At 46.0% G+C, this 21,844-nt stretch overlaps 1 protein-coding gene across 2 annotated transcripts in view; it reads left to right on the top strand.

The window, feature by feature from the left end:
* Nucleotides 1–21,844, top strand: part of LOC147611791 (mitochondrial pyruvate carrier 4-like) — a 36,279-nt gene that overhangs the window by 6,344 nt on the left and 8,091 nt on the right. For both annotated transcript variants that reach the window (XR_015263593.1, XM_086783622.1), the window contains exons 2-3: nucleotides 8,237–8,335; nucleotides 8,536–8,588. Coding sequence is in view for 1 of the 2 variants with exons in the window: in XM_086783622.1 (XP_086639748.1) it covers nucleotides 8,237–8,335; nucleotides 8,536–8,588 (152 nt within the window). In the remaining variant the exon portion in view is untranslated. The remainder of the gene's footprint in view (nucleotides 1–8,236; nucleotides 8,336–8,535; nucleotides 8,589–21,844) is intronic.

Raw genomic sequence — 21,844 nt, 5'->3', positions numbered from 1 at the left:
ACCGCCGGTGAGAATGAGATCATCCACATAAAGGATGATAAGTGTGACCATGCCCCGTTCCCGAAAGAGATACAGGTTCGGATCTGCAACCGATCTCTGAAATCCAGTCCGAATAAAGAAGGAATCAATCTTCTGATTCCAAGCCCTGGGAGCCTGCTTAAGACCATACAAGGCCTTACGTAACCTGTAAACCATCCCTTCCGATCCTGGAACAATAAAGCCTGGAGGCTGCTCAACGTACACCTCCTCCTGCAGGTCACCATTGAGGAACGCACATTTTACATCCATTTGATACACGGGCCACCTCTGAGAAGAAGCAAGGGCAAGAACGGTTCGAATCGTGGACATCTGCGCTGTCGGTGCAAAGGTATCCTCGTAGTCGATGCCTGGCTGCTGAGCATAACCTTTAGCCACAAGCATGGCTTTGTGTTTGTCCACCGACCCATCAGACGCGTATTTGGTCTTAAAGACCCATTTGACACCAATGACAGACCGCTTCGACGGCCTCGGTACCAACTCCCAACAAGTGTTGTTCTTCTCGATGGCATCAAGTTCCACCTGCATGGCTTTCCTCCAAGTATCCTGTGAAAGGGCTTCCTTTACGGAAGTGGGCTCTTTATCTCGCATGATACGAGACATCAAAGCATAGTTCACTTGAAGAAGCTCCGCTGTGTTGCTTTTATCTCGGACTCGATGTGATCTTCGAGGGTCGTCCTATGTGGTCCACTCGGAGGGTAGCTCCGTGACACCTGACTCCCGAAGGGTGTCTAACAACCACCTAGGTACTCGAACAGATCGTGGAGCCTCCTATGGTCGCGGGGGCTCTTCTCCAGCTGCGGGCTCAACCTCGTGTGATAACTGAGGTGGATCAATTGGAATGATAGACTGGGAATCATCATCAGACTCCTCTGGATCTCCAAGAAGTGGCGGCTCCTCGACAGTGGATGCTGGAACATGCTCGTCAAAGACCACATCCCGGCTGACAACAATCTCGTTCCTATTTGGATCATACAACCTGTATCCCTTGGAAAGAGAGTTATACCCCACAAATACCAACTTGCGGGACTTGGAGTCAAGCTTCCCCCTCTGCTTCTTCGGAATATGTACATACGCGTCACTCCCAAAGACATGGAAGTGCGAGACATCGGGTTTCCTGCGAAAATATGCCTCAAATGGAGTCATATGGGGTACTGAAGTCGTCGGAGATCGGTTAATGGTATGGACAGCCGTTGCCACAGCCTCACCCCAAAGTGGACGAGGAAGATCACGATGCTCCAGCATGGTCCTCGCCATCTCCACCACAGTCCTGTTCTTGCGTTCAACAACTCCATTCTGCGAAGGCGATCCGGTATTGGCCAGTTCCCTTTTGATGCCATAATCTGCACAAAATCTGAAAAATACAGTCGAGGAGAATTCACCTTCTTTGTCAGCCCTGAGAGTCTTGACCTGAAATCCAGACTCTCTCCACCATCACGTGCCAATCCTTGAACCGAGCAAAAGCCTGGTTCTTCTAGGAAAGAAAGTAGACCCACGTGAATCTGGTACAATCATCAAGCAGCATCATAAAGTAGAGAGATCCTCCCAAAGATGGTATCTGCTGAGGTCCACACAAGTCAGTGTGAATCAACTCCAATGGTTTCGAAGCCCGCCTGGAAGCCTGCTTCGGAAAGGATTCCCTGTGCTGCTTACCACGTATGCAAGAACTGCAACGTCCTTGCCTACTACCAACATCTGGCAAGCCAACCACCATTTGGTCCCGGAAGGCGCGCCTCAAAGCATCCACATTTAAGTGGCCAAAACGAAAGTGCCACAAATCTCCGACCTGAGAACTTGTCAATGAGGAGAGTGCAGAGAGCTTGTAGATACCATTCTCCACACCGCCTTCCCAAACAACTTTGCCAGTCTCACGGTCCCTTAGAGCAACTGAATGCTCCTCAAACTCCACCTGAAAGCCAGTCTTGCATACCTCATGCACTGACAGAAGATGAAAACCCAAAGCAAGGACATAAAGAACACGGAAAGCATGCTTGCTCCCCTTGCCGTCGGGAATAATCTCCATCCGCCCCTCACTATGTATGGGAATAGTGGAGTTATCGCCAATAAAGATACGACCTGACTGCCGTTTCAGATCTAGAAAGAAGTCACGGGACGGAGTCATGTGCCTGGAAGCACCACTGTCGAGAATCCATTCCCGGGTGTCCTTCGCGGTGAAGCCAACTGCCTCCTCGCTCGAAGATGATGAAGCATCGGAGTCCACCATCTCTAAGTGCACAAATGCCGGAGTCTTTGCAGCTGAGGCTGAGGAATCAGCACTCTTCCCTGTCCGCTTAGGGCACTTCCTCCAGTAGTGGCCTTTCTCGCCACAATCATTACAAGATCTTTCGGCCTTCAGCTTCTCTCGTTCTGAATCAGGCTTCTTCTCAGAAGATTTCTCCGGTGAAGCCTTCCCTTTGCCCTTGTTGTTATTCCGGCCTTTCGACCGTTGGCCAGTTAAGGCCTCCGAACCTCCGCTGTGAGGAGGGTTCGTGAAACGTCCCTCCTGGTCCAAGACCATTGGCACAAGCTCCTCCCAGGTTATGGTGCTGAGCCTGCCACTCGTAATCAACGAGGAATAGAAAGCAGAATACTGACTAGGCAAGTGTGGGACAGCAAAGTGATGGCCATGTCTTCAGATGATATCTCTTTCCCAGCTTGTAGGACTTCCTGCTGAAGAGCTTGCAGCTTGTTAATGTGTTCCCGCATCGTCGAGGACTTTGCAGGGTTCATAACCCGCATCTGCACTTCCAAGGAGATCCGTTTCATGGGTGATACCCTGTTATACAAAGAAGCCAAGTGCTCCCATATGCCTCTCGCCAGCGTCATGTGCTTCACATGATTGATCACTTGTGGTGTGCAATTGAGGAAAATAAACGACCGGACCCTGGCGTTGACACGATCCCACATGTGTGCCTGTGCCTCTCGGTCCTTCCTCGTCGATAGTAACTCCCCTTCCTCAGCTTCCGGCCGTGGAACCCCGATGATGATAAAATCAGCAAGGTCATATGACTCCAGCACCGACTCCATCATGACCTTCCAGATGCCGTAATTGGACCCGTCCAACTGACGATCCACTGGGAACGTGGGAATCTTCACGTGCTTCTCAGCCATCTCTAGTAAATCTGCCATCGCGGAGAGTAACCTGAAAGGGTGGGTGGGTGGGGAAAAAAAAATCTGTAAACCTGCAAGTGGCTGTCCAGCACCTTAGCCCGCCTTCCTCTTGCACCTTCTCTTCCCGTACAGCCCAAAACAGTCCACCAATCAGCAGCCTAACGCTCCCCCTCTTGCTCAGAAAAACTCCCAAGATCTATCTCGAGCCTAGGGCTTTGATACCATGTCAGAATATGCAGCGGAAATGATAACCAAACTTGGGCAGACAAGAGCAAGTAGACTGCAGAAAATAAACAGCACGAGGCATAGGAAAGTTGCTTTTTATTGTCAGCTTGTTGAGCGCTCGATAATCTACACAAAGCTGGGAGGATCCATCCTTCTTTTTCATGAAAAGGATCGGGGCTACGTGTCATCAACCTGGGTATTTCCTAGTATGAAAGGGGTCTGGTGGACTCCAGGATGTCTAAATATTTGGAAAGTACAAGCTTTGGGAATGGGGGATTATCCTACAATACAAAGAATCACACTCCTAAATTTAGGATAGTTGCTATTTTTGGCCCGACTTCGATGGAAATTTTGTTCCCGTCATTACGTCTGGAATTGAGCAAATACCAAGAGTTGCCAAAGTACCTATGACAAATGGGCTACCAGTTGGGATATTTTTAGAGATAAAGTTTATGAAAGGACCCATCTCTTAGATTGCGACATGTGGCAAGAAAGTGGACCAAAGTGAAACAAGTGGCTTGACACTCGTTAGAAAGTGGATCAAAGTAAGACAAGTGGCCTCACACTTGTCACTGCAGCTATTGTGTGGCTCTCCACTTGTCATTATATCCTTCTCTTGCCATTTTAGCTCATGGGAGGCCCAAATCTATAAATTGGAGCCCTCTCTCTTCATTAAAGGAGGCTCTCTTGCTACACACCAGCCTCTACCACCGTTGCAGGTTGCCCTAATGATGGCTACTCTCTTTCTTTCTCTCTTGAAGGCTGCCCATGAAGAATACTGGCTGTTGGGGACTGTTTTGAAGGCTTCCATCGCGAAGAAATACTGAAGACATTTAGTCATTTAATTATGATTTCCAGCCATTGTACTTGTTGTCCTAGCCATTGTACCGGCTGTACCAACCATTTTACCTGTTGTATCAGCCATTGTACTTGTTGTACCGACTGAATGGAGAGTTGTACTTGTTGTACTAGCTCTATTGCATTAAGACCCATGGTTTTTGGGAAAGAATCAGTACCCACACGGAGGTATATGGTTTATATTGTTGGCTCGGCATTTCTACAGCTATGTGCCCGCTGAATTTTATGGTTGCCTCGTGTTGGGCTGTGTTATGGCATTTGTATATGGATAATCCTGCATCGAGAGTAAGGCCCTCAAAGCTTTTACACGATATTTTTTCCTTGGGTAATAAAATACTCCAAGGGAGGGATCGGCCCATTCCGGCCTCTATGCGGTGTCACACGTGCAAGCTCCATTTTCAACATTTGTGGATGTTTTGTCCAGCTCTTATGTTTTAAGCAAAGTGATGATGGATATGTGTTAAGGTTGTGGCCATGTTTAAATGTTTTAATATGCATTGATGGTATCAACAAGTGTGTCAAAGGCCCTAGTCCCCCGGGCACCACGAGTTACACTATGAATGGAGACAGACTAGAGCGTATGAAACTGGATTGCGGCAGTTCGTGGAGTTGATGAACCAACTACAGGCCGTCTCCATGTCCTTGCTCCGGTGGTATGGAAACTTACTTGGGGGGGGAGGGGGAGGGGGAGGGGGAGTGAGAACTTGGGAGGAGGTGTTTCTCCGGTCGAGATGGAGGAAGTTTGGGAGGCAACTTTTCCCGAAGAAAGATCTTTTGGAACCGGTCATGTAGGACCTTGTACAAGCACTCATCATTGTGTGGCTAATAATCGAAAAGTTAGGTATCCCTTGTTCACACTTCATTAGAGTTGTTGACACATTTCGGGTAATCTAGAACGTGTGTTGGTCCCAATCAATGTCTGGGGTGAACTTATGAAACCTCTGGATCCCTAAGATTATGTCTGCACCTACAAGAGGGGAAACCATGAAATCACACACAAATTCTGTGCCCTGGATGACTAATTTAGCCCGGCGAGCTTCAAACTTGGTGCTTGTTGTCATGCCCGTGCTAAATCCCTCCACTTTCTTATCTACCAAGGTCAACGAGAAACGGGCTCGCCAAGCGGCTTGTTTCGTGACCACGCGCTTTGTACTGTCGCTCTTAAAAAAGACGGCGACTCTTTGGCCACCTATGTGGCCAAAAGTCTTGAGCAATTCGTTCGCTCATACTCCAGGCCATGGTTGCCCTTCCGCCTATCTTCGAGCTCCCGGCTAACAATGGCGCCAATGTAGGAGTGGGAGCTAGAGGACTAGCGACAACTTGGGGGGTTGGTGTGGGAGGCTGGCTCACCACGGATGCTATCAAGCCCAGGGTGGTAGTTTGAGCAGGGGTCTTCTTAGGGCAAACCTTAGAAGTGTGTCCTTGAGTCGCTAAAGATAATGAGGCGGTAGAAACCGCTTCTTGAGGTCCTTGACAAATCGGTCCCACTTGTAGGCAGCAACTCCATAATTGGAATTGATGTGGGCCCAATGAGTCCAGCAAGAGATGGCTGCCCGTTTGATGTAGCAACTAGCTAACACCACCTTTTCTGTGCTTGACTTCCTACCAGTAGCAAAGTAGGCTTCAAACTGATGAATCTAGGAATAAAGAGTTGTGGGATCGAGTTTATCGTTCTACTTACTGAATTCACCTTCTCGTGAAGATGAGTTGAAGAATTCCCGGGTACTGTCCTTCGTTGAGAGCTACTAGGTATTACTTGTGCTCCACGTGTCGACATTGGTCCTCTAGTGCGGCAACGTGGGTTGCCACTTGTGTTAGAAGCTCTACCTCCCATACTTGCAATTCATGGAACGCACCTGAATGCTCAATCTCAATAGAAATGACCTTGGCGCTTTGTCTTCATGTATATGTTTCAATGGTGTAATTAACAAAGGAGATTGTAAATAAGGAAGGATGATTGTGTAAGGCTTGCATCTGGAAAGAAAGGAGACAAGTGAAGTCAGATATAAGGAGAGGATGATGAACTTTATGAATCTCCATGCACATATTGGCAAGATCACAGGAAAAAAAGCCTTTCTCAGGCACTTACCATTCTCTCTTTCAGACCAAGTAGTGCAAGTCTTTGTGGTGTATAGTGTGTTTGCATAATATCTATTTGCACGGGACCCGGGTGCATGTGTTTTCGAATTTGTCGATTCAGCCTATGTGCTGTAGTGAATTTAGGCAATTGATTAGATCATGTGAGGCATTGCATTTCAGTCTTATCATTACAACTACATAATTTTGCCATCACTTGTGAGATTTGTCTGTGGTGGGGGCATTGTTGGGCCAAATTCTCCCTTTGTTAACATGGCATTAGCCCAAGTGGTGTTTTTGCCAAGTGACAGGATTCCAACTTTTGACCCTGGATGACTTTCATCATCCTTTGTGACTTGTCTCGACATACGGTCTCCCATACCTGTTATCCTTCCCTTTCTAACAATCTTTTCACTATAAACCTTGCCTTAGGTTTGTGAATCCACTCAAAATCCGATGTGGAGATCTATGCATCTATTCCACTTTGTCCCCTTGCCTTCTTGCCCTGTCCTGAAACACAAACAGGAATCCTTCTTCTTGAAACTGATCTTGGCACCCTTGGCTCCACCCTTGGATGAACTTCATTCCTTGAAGTGCTCCATAAAATCTTCTGGGGCAGCCCCAACTGGCTACCAACTCTCATGAAACTCTCCCCTTGGGTTTGCCTGACACCAACCAGCTTCTAGGGCTCTTGACACATCCTGCGTTTCTCTCCTTCTCTTGGGACACCAACAACACTTAGCCTTGCTGAGCCTGATGCTGATACAATGTTGCTTGGTCACCACACCACCAAAAGATCAAGACACAGGTGATGGTTTCATCCATGCGCGATGTAGTAAGGGCGGGTGGTGCACTGGCAACAATATCTGAGAATCAGCCCGAAGCTTTGATACCATCACATGGGGAAGCTCTGGGAGTCTTCCGTCAGCCCTAAGCATTGCATAGGAACTCTTGATGCAAGAACAATCAATATAGACAGAGATGGCTGTCTTTTCAGTATATTCATAGATGTATAAAAGGGAACAATGTTTGTGGCCTTAGGCCTTTCCAAAAGGTAAACAAAAACCTATTCTATGATCTACTCCCTAAAGGAGTGAGATGAATCAAATGAATGCTGGGCTTAGCCTTTTATAGGCCCCAAACATACCCTAGAAGCTGGCCGACTGCTGGTTGGTCAGCAGAAAATCCCAAATAATGCTATATGCTGCCAACCTGCTCCAGAAGCACCCAAAAACTGGCCAACAGGGTCTTTCTCCTCTGGACTATTTTCTGTACTTGTTTGGCCTTGGCATAAGCTCTAATCTAGTTGTTTATCTTCTGCCTATAAGGGTTAGACTTGGATTATGAACCATGACATGTAGAATTGTAGATGTGTTGAAAAGAGGAAGGAGAATCCAGGAGGGAAGATATTTTGGATTCTGCATGGTAAGCATTATTTCAATTAAGGCACATGTGCTGAAATCCATAGCGATTGGCGTACTTGGAGTGGCTTGCCATGGGAGTGGCCTCGTCGAGAGAGGCACCGAAGTAGGAGTGGTGGGGTGGACAGGTGGCAGCAACGCTAAGAGGCAAGGAGGTGGACCTGCAGTGCAAGGTGAGGGGGGTGAGGCAGCCACCTATAGTGGGGGGGAGGTGGGAGGGAGTTGGAGATGGGGCTCCATGAGTGGGTTCTTTTTAAGTTAGGGAATTACTCTGCACTTTCCTTTAATACTTTAATATACTCGACTGCACACTCTAAAACAATAGTTAATTACTTGTGTTGAAAAATACACATTTTTGAACACCATTGGCTCATAAACTGAATCAGTCTATACTATTAGTGTTGTCAAGCTCTTTTAGAAGTTGGTAAGCTGTACTGTGGTTTTCGTCTTATTGCAGTCCATTTCTTGCACCGACATTAAGCTGTACTGTGGTTTTCGTCTAATTGCAGTCCATTTCTGGGCACCGACATTCAAATGGGGTATCAGTATAGCGAATGTTGCTGACTTTGCCAAGCCTCCTGAAAAGATTTCTTACCCTCAGCAAATGGGTAGGAAAGAGTTCTACTCCCATTCTTGCAGTTTTCTTCTTCACCATTTTTTCTGCCAGTCATTGGGTGTTACTTTGCAAATTGAGTTCTTTTTTGGTGCAAGCTAAGTCACGGGTGCATTCTTTGCTTTTGTATTAGCTACACCTTGTTATTGTTGGTGGCTTATCTGATCTCTTCAACTTGACTTTGTGTGTGGACAGCTGTCTCTGCCACCGGGCTGATTTGGTCACGTTATAGCATGGTCATCACGCCGGTAATTTTCTATGGTTCACACCTTGCTTCATGCTTGCTGTCCTGTGTGAACTCTTGGTGGTGGCAGATGATGCATACAAATAAATTCCTTACTCATTGGGGAGAAACATGTTTATGAAATATAAGTTCTCTGGAAGTCTTCTTGTGGTGCAGTTAGGGTTTTGGATGGCAGGGAACGTGTCAGGATACATCATGTTCTTACAGTCTTGTGTGCAGTGTATGCTCTTTTGCAACGGCTGTGAGCTTGCTTTTTGTCAACATGATGTGGTGGCAAAGACGCTTCAGAATCCTGTCTTTTAAGGGGTTTTATGGTAATCCCTCCATGTGTCCGAGAAACCTGGCTTTTTTCCCCTCTGGGCTGATCTCCTCACAGTCACCCAGATCACGTGTTTGTGAAATCCAATCCATGGGGGCCTAGAGGCTGCTAACTGTCAAGAGGTCGTGAGGAGGACTCCCTTGGGGGAGGCCTCTCCAAACGTTTTCTGGTACAATGCTTGTGTGCGTTCAGTGCTGGTCAACGTCCTAGAAGAAGGATGTGAAGAGTGTCTGGCTCTGGTTTCCTTCTTACCCCTACCTCTGAGTGAGTTTATCCTCAAGTCTTTGTACTTTATACAGGATTAGTGCTACACATCTCACTCTGTGCGTGCATGCACGTGCTTGTGTCTGTGTATGGACATGATAGCCAAGCTAGTGGACCACATATGCTCCATATGAGGATTTTAAAGTGCAGGGGATGGGATTTGAACCATGGATCTCTTGATTCTGTGTAGATTGGATTTTGAAGTGCAGGGAATGGGATTTGTGTGCGTGCATGCTTGTGCATACCTGCCTGCATGAGACCAAGCCAGTGGATTACATATGATCTTTATGAGGATTTTGAAGTGTAGTACACTGAATGGGATTTGAACCCTGGATCTTTCGATTAGTGGCCTTAATATGTAACCGCTATGCCAACACTTGTTAGATTGAATATCATCCATATGACAACATCAAAGTGCAGCCAATGGGACTTGAACAAGGATCTCTTGATTTGGACCTTGATGTGTAAACCCGGTATTTCTTGATTAGAAGCATGATGTGTAAACTGCTACCCATGAATTTTTTTGGAAGCTTTTCACACTTTATGGGTTGCCTTCCGATATTGTAAGGGATAAGGACTTCAAAGTTTATTAGACATTTCTTGCAGTTAGTTTTGGAGACTACATTGAGTATGAGTTTCTTTGATCATCCTCTATCTGATGGGCAAACAGAGAGAGTGAATCAGGTTTTGGAGGATATACTTCATGTACACAATGCATGGTGGACACCATTTGATTGGGAGAGGTACATCCCTATGGTTGGGTTTGCCTACAACAGAGCTAAGCATACGACTAGTTTATGCTTATGTATGGCTATGGACCCTGATCCCTTGCGACCTTAGGACTTAAGGGTTTGAAACTAGATGGGGCTAGAGATTTTTTGCTTGATATGCGAGAGATGCTTGCGTGTGTGCTAGAGAGACTATCAGCAGGAGTGCTCAAGATAGAGCATGGTTTATGTTGATAGGCAGAGTTTGTTGGAATTGCTATGGAGAGGAGCAACCCAATAATTATGGTGGATCAAAATAAACACACTTCATTATGACGAGAGCATAATTAAGCAAGGACAATTAGCACTTAATAAAGTCAAAGCTAGAGCATGAAAGGGGATAATCACATGCAATTTTGTTAGTGGAATGATGTCTCTTTTTATAGGCTCAAGTACAATAGATGAGACATCATTGATGATGTGAGCAAATGCCTAGATCAGCTTCTACATTCTCTTCCTTGATGCTCTCCTTGATTCTAGCCTCCAAGTCAACATAGTGGGTTGCATTAAATGCAAGAAGATGCTCTAGAACTTGTGGGAATTTCTCCGCAATTACTAGTTGATAAAGCTGGGAAATAACCTTAGACCTTTTGTGCCTTTGCCCCAATGCTCCATAGGCATGAATATGGAAGGTGTGCTCCAATACCTCCTCCTCCCTCCCCAAAAAAAAAAATAAAAAATAAAAAATATTGGCAATGATGATGTTAAGGTAGCTATCATAGACCCAATAGGTTGTGCCAGTTATTGCTTACAATGCTGGTACCTTTTTGGTCTTATCCAGTTACGATGACAAATGTTGGTCTCACCATGTGAGATTCTAATAAAGCTTACCATGCAAACATTTATGCTTAGAATTGTTGGAGTATGCACATGCGGAAGCATAGACAAAGGAAGAGAGAGAGAGAGAGAGAGAGAGAGAGAGAGAGAGTAGACAAGATCACTTTATTGATCAGCAAGAGGCTAGCAACGGTGATAGCCAGGAAACGAGCATTACGATGTCCTTGAGGATATGTGATAAACAAGTGTTGAGAGGAGGCCGTTATAAAGGAGGCTAGAAGTTGGCGACTGCTACCATGAAGCTGGCTAACAGGCTTAAATCCACCCACGACTACAATAAATATGAAAAAATACGTGTGTCCAATAAAAGGGCCAGTTCCCCACATAGCGTGCAAAAGTCTGAAGAAGATTAAGCCGATGAAGATGCAACCATGGACACTCCAGTATTGCGCAGTACTGGATACACCTCGGAAAGAGCACTAGGCATGGTGTCAGTGTCAAATTTTTTAATTTTAAAAAAGAGCAAGAATGATTGGCCAGTTTCATATGCCGTTTTACCATACATTAGCAAACGTTTGCTTCACCAATCATACGATTATGATATGAAATATGGTGTGCAATGAACTCCAAGTATATAGAATGATGAGTTGTCGGACAAACCATGATCTCCCAAGTGGACAAACCTCGAACAGTGAACTCGCTGTGTGAAAACATGCCCAAACCTGTTATTTTTCTAGCCCAAAAGGGTATTTTTTGGTATTTTTCTTGTCTTTGCTGTTGCCCGACAGCTCACCCTGATTGACGAGCAGTCCTACTACATATATATAAGAAACTCAACATAACTCACAAAAGCAACCAGATATCATAACTCCGAGTCTTGCATAATGGAGTTGATAGTTATATAGTCTTGTGGGTTGACTACCATGAGTATAACATGCATGTTCCTAAAAGGTGGGGCATGTTCCTGGATTCATCTAGGTATATAATTCAGCCGTACTAGCGGACATCCAGATTTCACATTCTGAATTTTTCGTCCGAGTTGTGGCCAGTAGATATTGTGCTAATTCTTTCTATCTTTAGCGGTGCATTTGCCCTATCAACTACTTATTTGCTATACTAATTCTTTCTATTTGCTACTTTCCTTAGTGCTAGGCTTCATTATGGTTGAGTCTGCCCTTTATCTCCGGAGGTTTGACAGAAACTCAGTACCAAGGCCTTTGTGTGAATATATGCTCTTATGTGTGTGTGTGTGTGTGTGTGGAGTGCGTGTGTGAGAGCATATCTTGATATAGAGTTCTACACCCACTATTGGGCATTGATGACGTTAGTGGGGATGTCGTAGTATCTAGTCCATACTATGCATAATGGAGTTGATAGTTATATAGTCTTGCTGCAGTCGGTGCTTCTTCATCTACAGGTGGCATCATTACCTTATGCTGCTGCTTATAGGCTTGTGGGTTGACTACCATGAGTAAAACATGCACATTCCTAAAAGGTGAATTTGGGCATGTTCCTGGATTCATCTAGGTATATAACATAACTCCGAGTCTTGCTGCAGCCGGTGCTTCTTCATCTACAGGTAGCATCATTACCTTCTGCTGCTGGTGGTGTTTTCGCATCTACAGGCTGTGCATCCTCTCCTACTGCTGCCGCCGGTTTTCATCCTCTTGAGGTTGCGTTTTTTACCTACAGCTACTGTTCTGTAGTAGCCCTCGTCTACAGTATATCAGCGTTTCTCTGGCGTCGTTTTGTAGTAGCTTTCGCCTACAGTATATCAACGTTTTTATCTACAGCACATGGGACAGAAGCCCTCTCTGCTACAGTAGAGCTTTCCAGCAGTTTTACTTCAGCATCTACTACCTCAGGATCGCGGCTCTCTCTGCCCTCATCTATCATCACCGGGACAGCAGCCCTCTCTGCTCCTTTACCTCGACATCGGGACAGCAGCCCTCTTTGCTCATTTTTTCAGAACAGCAGTCTACCATCTGCCTTGGATTGTGGCCTTCTCCACCCTCAGCATTATCATGGGACAGCAGCCCTCTGTGCTCCTTTAGAGTCTCACATTGAGCTCGTGTACTGGATTTCATCATATATACACTCACTCATTTCATGCTGTGTTGATTTGCTCTGATCTCTCATACATTTGGTCCTTTCATCCTTCTGCCCTCACATGGTATCAGAGCTATCGTGAGCAAAGGGATTGAAGACCTTGAGAGCACACAACATGGATTGTCTACCCACGATTCTAGAGGACCAGCCTTTCTTACCAGATGTTGATTCTCCTTATTCAGATATAGATCACACGAGGATGGGACTTCTTATTCACTGGAGAGCCCCGTTCGAGGTCTTTCATTGGGGGACGACCATCCCTTTTACACCTATTCACCCTCTTTACCCTTGGCATCTCGTCTTTCTTCTCCAAGCTTATCAGACTTTCCAGAGGAGGATACATGCCCACATCCAGTGTGCAAGTATTGGACCCAGGTATCCAGCCTCATCCGGAGAGCCCTGCTGCTCAGTCTAGCCGACAGCCTGGACTTTGGTATGGGACTTTTTCTTAGGAAGGACAGGTACCTCTTCGGTCCTTCAGAGATCCATTGTCATCAACCCTGCTGGTGAACCTGACTGCGTTAGGTTTATATGTGCCTTTGAGTACTTTATGTTCCTAATTCTTCCTAGGTGTCTTCTTCTGTAGCACAAGTTTAACATATGGTACCCTCAACTACCCTTGATCCCTAGAATTATGTGAACCCAAATAGAGAAGGGTCCAAGAGCATAATTCACTCCCAGATTTTTGGTGTTCAAGGAGATAACATTGTTTTCTCTTTTGGTTCACCTTCTGTTCCTGCTCCTAATGTGTTTTGGAATACTGCACAACCTCAAGCATAAAACCCTTCCACCGAACCCATGTCTCTTCCTGCCAGTGTTGGCGTGCAACCATTACCGGCTGCACCCCCATTGGGTCTTGCATATGGGTTTTACCCAACACAGGTATCTATCAACACTATGCCTCCTGGCACTGTGGTGCCACCCAGCATTCCGGGGTATCAGGTTGTTTACCAATCCCTCTTTGGCACTACTCCTTTTCCTGCTTGTGTGCCCACTCAAGGACTTGTGCCTCAGCAAGGTATTCCACCTATGCCGAGTGCCCAACCTTATATTCCATCTTATGGAGTACCCTCGCCAGGTCCTACACTTGTGCCTAGTATTAGTGGATTTTTTGGAGTTCCTCCTCAATCTTTACACTCCGGATATGGGTACCAGCTATCCTGGACCCCCCCCCCCCCACCTCCATCCTTTCACGTCTCTATGTCCAGAAATGCTTTCATAGAAAAGACTCATTTCAATGGTCTAATTACATCACCTGGGCTAATCTTATGGAACAAGTTTTCACTTCTCAAGGTTCCTGGAACCTGGTGAAGGGACTTGAACCAAAACCCCACCCCTCACTAGCACCTCTTGAAATTATCCGCTATTGGGAGGCTAGGAATGCCACTGCCATAGTGGAGCTTATGCAATGCCTTCTGCCGGAGTTTCATTCACAACTCCAGCAGTTTCCTTATGTCTTTGATAGATGGGCACACCTTGCAAAGAGATATGTAGTACGTGATCGCACGAGTCGCATTGATCTCGAGCATCAAATCCAAATTTTCTCTGTAAAAGAGAGTGATGACCTGACCGTCAGCCTTCTAGTTTCTTTACTTTTTGTCACACAGACCATTAGTCTAGAACCTAACCTATTTGAGGGTGAGTACCAACTCCTGCGCTTCACTCGGTTGCATGCCCAGTTTCATCCCAAGAAATCTTCCTCCTCTACCCAAGAGGGGGCCCTTGTGTCCAATACCACCTCTTCATGTTCCTCTTCAACCCCTTTTTCATTTTCTCTCATGGTCCCCTTTTGGCCTGAGAGGGGGTGTGTGAAAACATGCCCAAACCTGTTATTTTTCCAGCCCAAAAGAGTATTTTTTTGGCATTTTTCTTGTCTTTGCTGCTGGCCGACAGCTCACCCTGACCGACCATAAGTCCTACTGCATATATATAAGAAACTCTACATAACTCACAAAAGCAACCGAATAACATAACTCTGAGTCTTGCTGCAGCCGGTGCTTCTTCATCTACAGGCAGCATCGTTACCTTCTGCTGCTGCTGGTGTTTTTGCATCTACAGGCTGCGCATCCTCTCCTACTAGTGCTGCCGGTTTTAATCCTCTTCAGGTTGCGTTTTTACCTACAGCTATTGTTCTGCAGTCTATCAGCGTTTCTCTGGCGCTGTTCTGCAGTAGCTTTCGACTGCAGTATATCAGCGTTTTTATCTACAGCACATGGGACAGCAGCCCTCTTTGCTACAATAGAGCTTTCCAACAGTTTTACTTCAGCATCTACTACCTCGGGATCGCGGCCCTCTCTGCCCGCATCTATCATCACTGGGAACATCAGCCCTCTTTTCTCCTTTACCTCGACATCAGGACGGCAGCCCTCTCTGCTCATTTCTTTGGAACAACAGCCTACCATCATCTGCCTTGGATTGTGGCCGTCTCCACCCTCAGCATTATCACGGGACAGCAGCCCTCTCTGCTCCTTCAGAGTTTCACACTGAGCTCTTGTACTGGATTTCATCATATATACACTCACTCATTTCATGCTGTGTTGATTTGCTCTGATCTCTCATACATTTGTCCTTTCGTCCTTTTGCCCTCACACTCAGGACACATCCTCTCCATAGTCTCTGCTACACCAAGCAATGAACCTGGAACACATCTAGTTCATAGCTCCCAAAGCTGACCTTGTCCTTCCAAATTTTCCATGCTTGTAACTCGGACTCATGGTTTCCACGCACCAAAATGGAGCTGCTAACAACCCCCTCTCCCGCCCACAAGCCTTCTCTGGCTGGAAGCACATGGAGGGAAACTATTTGTATAACTAGAGAAGAACACCATCCTGGTTCTCCCGAGCTGGAAGCACCCTGGGAGCCCTAGATGAGTCACTAGAAGCACTGTCTTGTAACTTGTCTCTACCCTTCTTCTAGGATGAAGACTTGCCCTTGCCCTTGCCCTTGCCCTTGCTCTCCTTCTTGGACAAGCAGTCCTTAGAGACTAATGTCCTTTCTTCCCACACGAGTAGCAACGACTCCGACCTTTCGTCTGTACTATAGCAAGTGCCTGATCCTGATCATTAAGAGATACCTTGATCTTGCCTTGTGAAATGAGGACGGACTCTTCTTCCAAGAGAAGGGAGCTACAACCATCAAAATCCAACTTGTTTTCTGTGACCTGGCACTGCAAAGCCGGAGAAACCACATCGTTCTCCGGAGAAAGCTTTGTGAGCAGAGAAAAATTGTCAGTAATTGGTCATGGATAACCTTGGCCTTCATTAAAAACGACTGCTTCGAACTACGAGCAAGAAATACCAAACTGTAGAGTTGCCCTTGTAGAGGAACTGCCCTCATTGAGGAATCTCGAGCATAGAGATCCTCCAACTTGGACCAAACTTGATGTGCATTGGCAAGAGTTTACACGGCCGGTGAGACCTCCTTCGTAATGGTCCGCACAAGCACCGAGTGCGCCTTCAAATGATGATCCTCCTAGTCTTGTAATTCTGCAAGGAATTCATCCTACTAAAGCTGGGTCCAACGCCTCGAGTATTGAGGACGCTCGGGCTTCTTCTCACTGCCTTGAACAATCTCCCAAAGACCCTTATGAATAAACTATACCCTCAGGCAAAAAAAAACCCGCATATCTCAGCACTCCAAGACTTCACGCGAGCACTTTCCAATGGAATAAGGCACAACGATCAATCAGCCCCCTCTCAAATCTGAAAGAGAAAGGGTCTGGACAGCAGCAAAACAGTCCACCAAAACTCACCAGAAACACTCAACTGGAGGGGAGCGAAGCCCGGGAAGAAGCAGAACTGTCGAGGCCGCTTGTTGGGCTGCACCACACGTGAAGAAAACACCTCCAACCACTGTCTTGACTGTAAAAACAGCCACCACACCACCAGCCACTGCAGAAAAATGTTTAGAAAAGCAAAATGCAGCCACCTTGGACTTGCACCTTGTCACCTTGCAGGGGTTGCACGAGGCAAGACCACCATAGGAGAAAAATGCTAATGTGAAGAGGCAATCGAGGAAGAAAATGCAGCTGCAGAAGAGAACACAGCCAGCCACCTACTTGCTTCTAGAAACGTAGGAGGGAGGAGGGGATGAAAATGCAGATGATGGCAGCCCCTTGAACCTAGCAATTGATACCATGTTGGAGTATGCACAGGCGGAAGCATAGGTGAAGAGAGAGAGAGAGAGAGAGAGAGATTGTAGACAAGATCACTTTATTGATTAGCAAGAGGCTTACAATGGTGATAGCCAGAAAATGAGCATTACAATGTGCTTGAGGATATGTGATAATTAAGTGTTGAGAGGAGGCCTTTATAAAGGAGGCCAAAAGCTGGCCGACTACTATCACGAAGCTGCCTGACAGGCTTAAATCAGCCCACGACTACAATAAACATGAAAAAATACAGGTGTCCAATAAAAGGGTCAGTTCCCACAACACAAAGAGATGCACAAAATTCTAACAAGAATATGGGAGGAAGGGCATGGCTGCTCAAGATGGTCTAGAATTGTCACGTGCATGCCCCTGCCATGGCTAATCTTCGGCATGAACTGTCTTACTCCCTAATTAGTGCAGCAGTTACGAGTTAGCAGTAGCATCAGCATCATCATCAACATCTTCATCAGCATCATCATTGGCATCATCATTATCTTCATCATAAACATCATCATGGAGGGTAATGCCCAGTCGGTAGCCAGTAGTGCAGTCAGCTGCCTTTGGAGCATCCCACCAGCCCGTCGGCTAGGCCCCAGGTGGTCGGGCAGCAGTCTAGACAAGGCACCCAATCAGCATAGCATTTAATGAAGAAAAAGGCATTTATTTCTTGTCCAATGCTGGCCGACAGCAGTACAGCTGGCCGACCAGCACTCGAGGAACATATATAAAGCATAAATCATAATTCAGCAGTTAATCACCAAGTAGTTCATAATTCATCCATCATAGTCATCAGCATAAGCTATGTAGAAGGGGCAGGGTCAACCCTTTGGGGCTGACCAAGGCCCTAAACCTTGTACAAGCATTCATGTAATCTTTTTGTACCATATTAATACAGAAAACCCTGACACCCAATCTCTCTCTTCTTCTCTCTCCTCTGTCTTAACCTTGTTAATTAGCATCAATGTTCTTAATTAGGCTTAGGGTTGTGGATTAGTACAGCAAGGCTTCCGTGCATGCAACATTGGTATCAGAGCATTCAGGCTCAGCCCACTAAGCATAGTTCCAAGGAAGGTGTAGAGTTCTAGCAGAAAGGATGGAGTAGGGTAGCAGATGGAGTGGTCTGCAAACAGGCGAAGCCAGAGGAAGTATTCCTTGAGGGTAGGTACGCATACCCAGTACCTCATTAAGCTCTCAGATCATTTCTAAAGGCCTAGCAACAGGCATGATTAGTTCAGGTGACCCACCGTTGTGTCAAGGTTAAGGGAAATCAAGCATGGGGACAACAGTGAATATCTTCATCAAGACTTGGAAGTGGAGATCATGACTGAAGGTGTTGAGACAAAAATATCAGTCAGTAAGGTCAAAGTCAGTAGCAGTTCAAAGTCAGTAGAAGTCCAGGAAGGAAGGATGATAGAGTGTCCACCCTGTCATCAAGTTTAGCAGAAGGGAATGTCACGTGCACGCTCGTGCCATGGCTAATCTTCGACATGAACTGTCTTGACTCTTAATCCTTGATTAGTGCAGCAGTTAGCAGTAGCATCAGCATCATCATCAACATCTTCATCAACATCATTATCTTCATCTCATAAACATCATCATGGAGGGTATGGCTGCCCAGTCGGCAACCAGTAGTGCAGTCGGCTGCCTTTGGAGCATCCCACCAGCCAGTCGGCTAGGTCTCAGGTGGTTGGGCAGCAGTCTGGACAAGGCACCCAGTCAATGTAGCATTTAATGCTGCACTAATCTTCGACATGAACTGTCTTGACTCTTTAATCCTTGATTAGTGCAGCAGTTAGCAGTAGCATCAGCATCATCATCAACATCATTATCTTCATCATAAACATCATCATGGAGGGTATGGATGCCCAGTCGGCAGCCAGTAGTGCAGTCGGCTGCCTTTGGAGCATCCCACCAGCCAGTTGGCTAGGTCTCAGGTGGTTGGGCAGCAGTCTGGACAAGGCACCCAGTCAATGTAGCATTTAATGAAGAAAAAGGCGTTTATTTCTTGTCCAATGCTAGCCGACAGTAGTATAGCTGGCCGACTAGCACTCCAGGAGCATATATAAGCATAAATCATAATTCAACAGTTAATCATCAAGTAGTTCATCATTCATCCATCATAGTCATCAGCATAAGCTATGTAGAAGGGGCAGGGTCAACCCCTTGGGGCTGACCAAAGCCCTAAACCATGTACAAGCATTCATGTAATCTTTTTGTACCATATTAATATAGAAAACCCTGACACCCCCAATCTCTCTCTTCTTCTCTCTCCTCTGTCTTAACTTGTCCAGACTGTTGCCCGACCACCTGGGGCCTAGCTGACTGGCTGGTGGGATGCTCCAAAGGCAGCTGACTGCACTGCTACAAGCACCCAGTTAGCGTAGCATTTAATGAAGAAAAAGGCATTTATTTCTTGTCCAATGCTGGCCGACAGCAGTACAGCTGGCTGACTAGCACTCCAAGAGCATATATAAGCATAAATCATAATTCTGCAGTTAATCATCAAGTAGTTCATCATTCATCCATCACAGTCATCAGCATAAGCTATGTAGAAGGGGCAAGGTCAACCCCTTGGACCTGACCAAAGCCCTAAGCCATGTACAAGCATTCATGTAATCTTTTTGTACCATATTAATACAGAAAACCTTGACACCCAGTCTCTCTCTTCTTCTCTCTCCTCTATCTTAACCATGTTAATTAGCATCAATGTTCTTAATTGGGCTTAGGGCTGTGGATAAGTACAGCAAGGCTTCCGCACATGCAACAAGAATGCCCAGTGAGCTTCAGCAAAGTTGGCCTTGCAAGAGACCGTCTTCTTCATTTGAGTTTTGTCCCTCTACTAGATCGGGCCTTTTTCCTGAAAAAACAGTCTTTTTCAACATGGTTAGGCTTTCCACAGAAATCATATGTTTTCTTTGGAAAATCTTTGCTAGGTCGCTTCTACTTTTGTTGAAGTGGGCCTAATCTTGGGAGAAGTCTTCACATAGTTACAAGTAGATAAAGCTAGGAAATAACCTTAGACCTTTTGTGCCTTTACCCCAATGCTCCACAGGCATGACTATTGAAGGTATGCTCCAATAGAGTTTTCTCAGGGAATGTTGGTATATTTGAAGGTACCCAAGAGTTCTGAGACTTTGAAGACATGGAAGTATGTGAAACTATCCCCTAGGTGCTGGGGACCTTAGAGAATCTTGAAAAGGGTCAGTGAGGTTGCTTATAAACTTGAGTTGCCTCCCTAAGTGCAAGTTTTACCCGTTTTTCATGTGAGTGGACTCAAAAGAGAAGGGTGGTGAGGATAACATTGTGTCACCTTAGTAACTTGTTGATGTTGAGGGCTTGTCCTTTGTTCCACATGAGCCGGAGTTTATTGTTGATTTTAGGGAGAGGAAGCTTAGAAATAAGTTGATTCTTGAATATAAGATTAAGTGGAAGGTAGGATGGAGGAGGACTCAACTTTGGAGACAGTTGCTAGTTTGATGCATAGATTCCTCGACTTCATTTCAGAGGAGGTAAGTGTCTGAGGAGGGTGTTAAAATATTGCATCCTTCTATTTATGCTGTCGTGGAGCTATCGGCCTGTTTTCCTACAGCCGACTGCTTCATGCACAAGTATATAAGAGGTGCTCCCTTTATTCATTCTATCATATCATTCCTTGCCCTATTTGCTGGCTCTTGTACTCTGTAACCTCAAGCTAATAAAGCTCAGTTCTTGCTTGCAATCTTTCTCTCTCTTATGTTCATTGCTTCTGCTTGTGCACATTCTTTCATGGTATCATTCGCCTAGGCTCTGGCTGTTGCACAATCTGTTCCTCTACGTTTTCTGCTTCCCTAGATTCTCCAGGCTGTAGATCCTTCAAAACAGTGGCTGCGTTTCTCTTTCTTAGCTGCGTTTTTTGGTCTACAAGCTCTCCAACTGATGTCGGCCAGCCCCCAGGCTGCATTTTCTTCTACAAAGGCAAGTGGAGGAGTTCTAGCTGTAGATTCAGTACGTGCATCAGACAGGTGGCACATCAGCTCCTCTCCCTCCAAGATCCCCTCCCTCTTCCAGTAGGAGTTCCCGGTGGTGTGTGTATGCGTTTCTTTTGCTGCTGTCCAGCCTTCATCTTCAGAGGGGGCTATTAGTCCCTAGTTGGATCCTGTGGAAAGGTGCTTGAGAGAGCACGTGGATTGCTTAGCTACAGAGGTTATCTGAGACATAGCTTCTTTGAGGCAGACATGGGTCCCCCCTGCACGAACAAGGAGGACAAGCTCAGTGGTACAAACTATGATCACTGGAAGCTATAGATGAAGGTCTGGTTCACACACAAGGGTCCCTGGGAGATTGTTCAGGGCCACGAACGAAAGCTCGAACGCCCTACCAGCTCTAGGAAGTGGACTCAGGACCAGGAGGATGCCTTTCTCATCGAACTTTCAGCTTGGGAGAATCAATACTCAAAAGCTCACTCTGCACTTGTACGAGCCATCTCACCAGAGGTCTCCCCCGCCGTGCAAACATTGGATTGTGTTGCTTGTGTCTGGAGAGAGCTGACAGACCTATATGCACGAGACTCTACAATGCGGTCTGTCAACCTATTGGGTCAGCTCTTTTCTCTGGAGTTTTCAGCAAGGACTTTCATGCAGTCATTTGTGATGAAGGTTAAGGTAATTCATGACCAATTAGTGGCAATGGGTAGTGCCCTGACCTCCTCTCAGTTAGCTGCTCTCCTCCTCATCAGGCTTGTTGCAGATTATGACATGGTTTCCCGAGCTTTGCGGGTTTAGATCACAACACGTTCCCTCGAGTTTGATGATCTGTGTACTCTCCTCTTGGAAGAGGAATCCATCCTAGTTTCTCAGGGGAAATTGAAAGTTTCATGGTCTGTCGGACCTGACGAG

The sequence above is a fragment of the Cibotium barometz genome, chromosome 46 (assembly GCF_041138505.1).
Source record: "Cibotium barometz isolate CiBa-2024 chromosome 46, ASM4113850v1, whole genome shotgun sequence".
Taxonomy (NCBI): Eukaryota; Viridiplantae; Streptophyta; class Polypodiopsida; order Cyatheales; family Cibotiaceae; genus Cibotium; species Cibotium barometz.
Note: the sequence above shows the minus strand (reverse complement) of the source record. Positions and strands in the feature narration are given on the sequence as shown.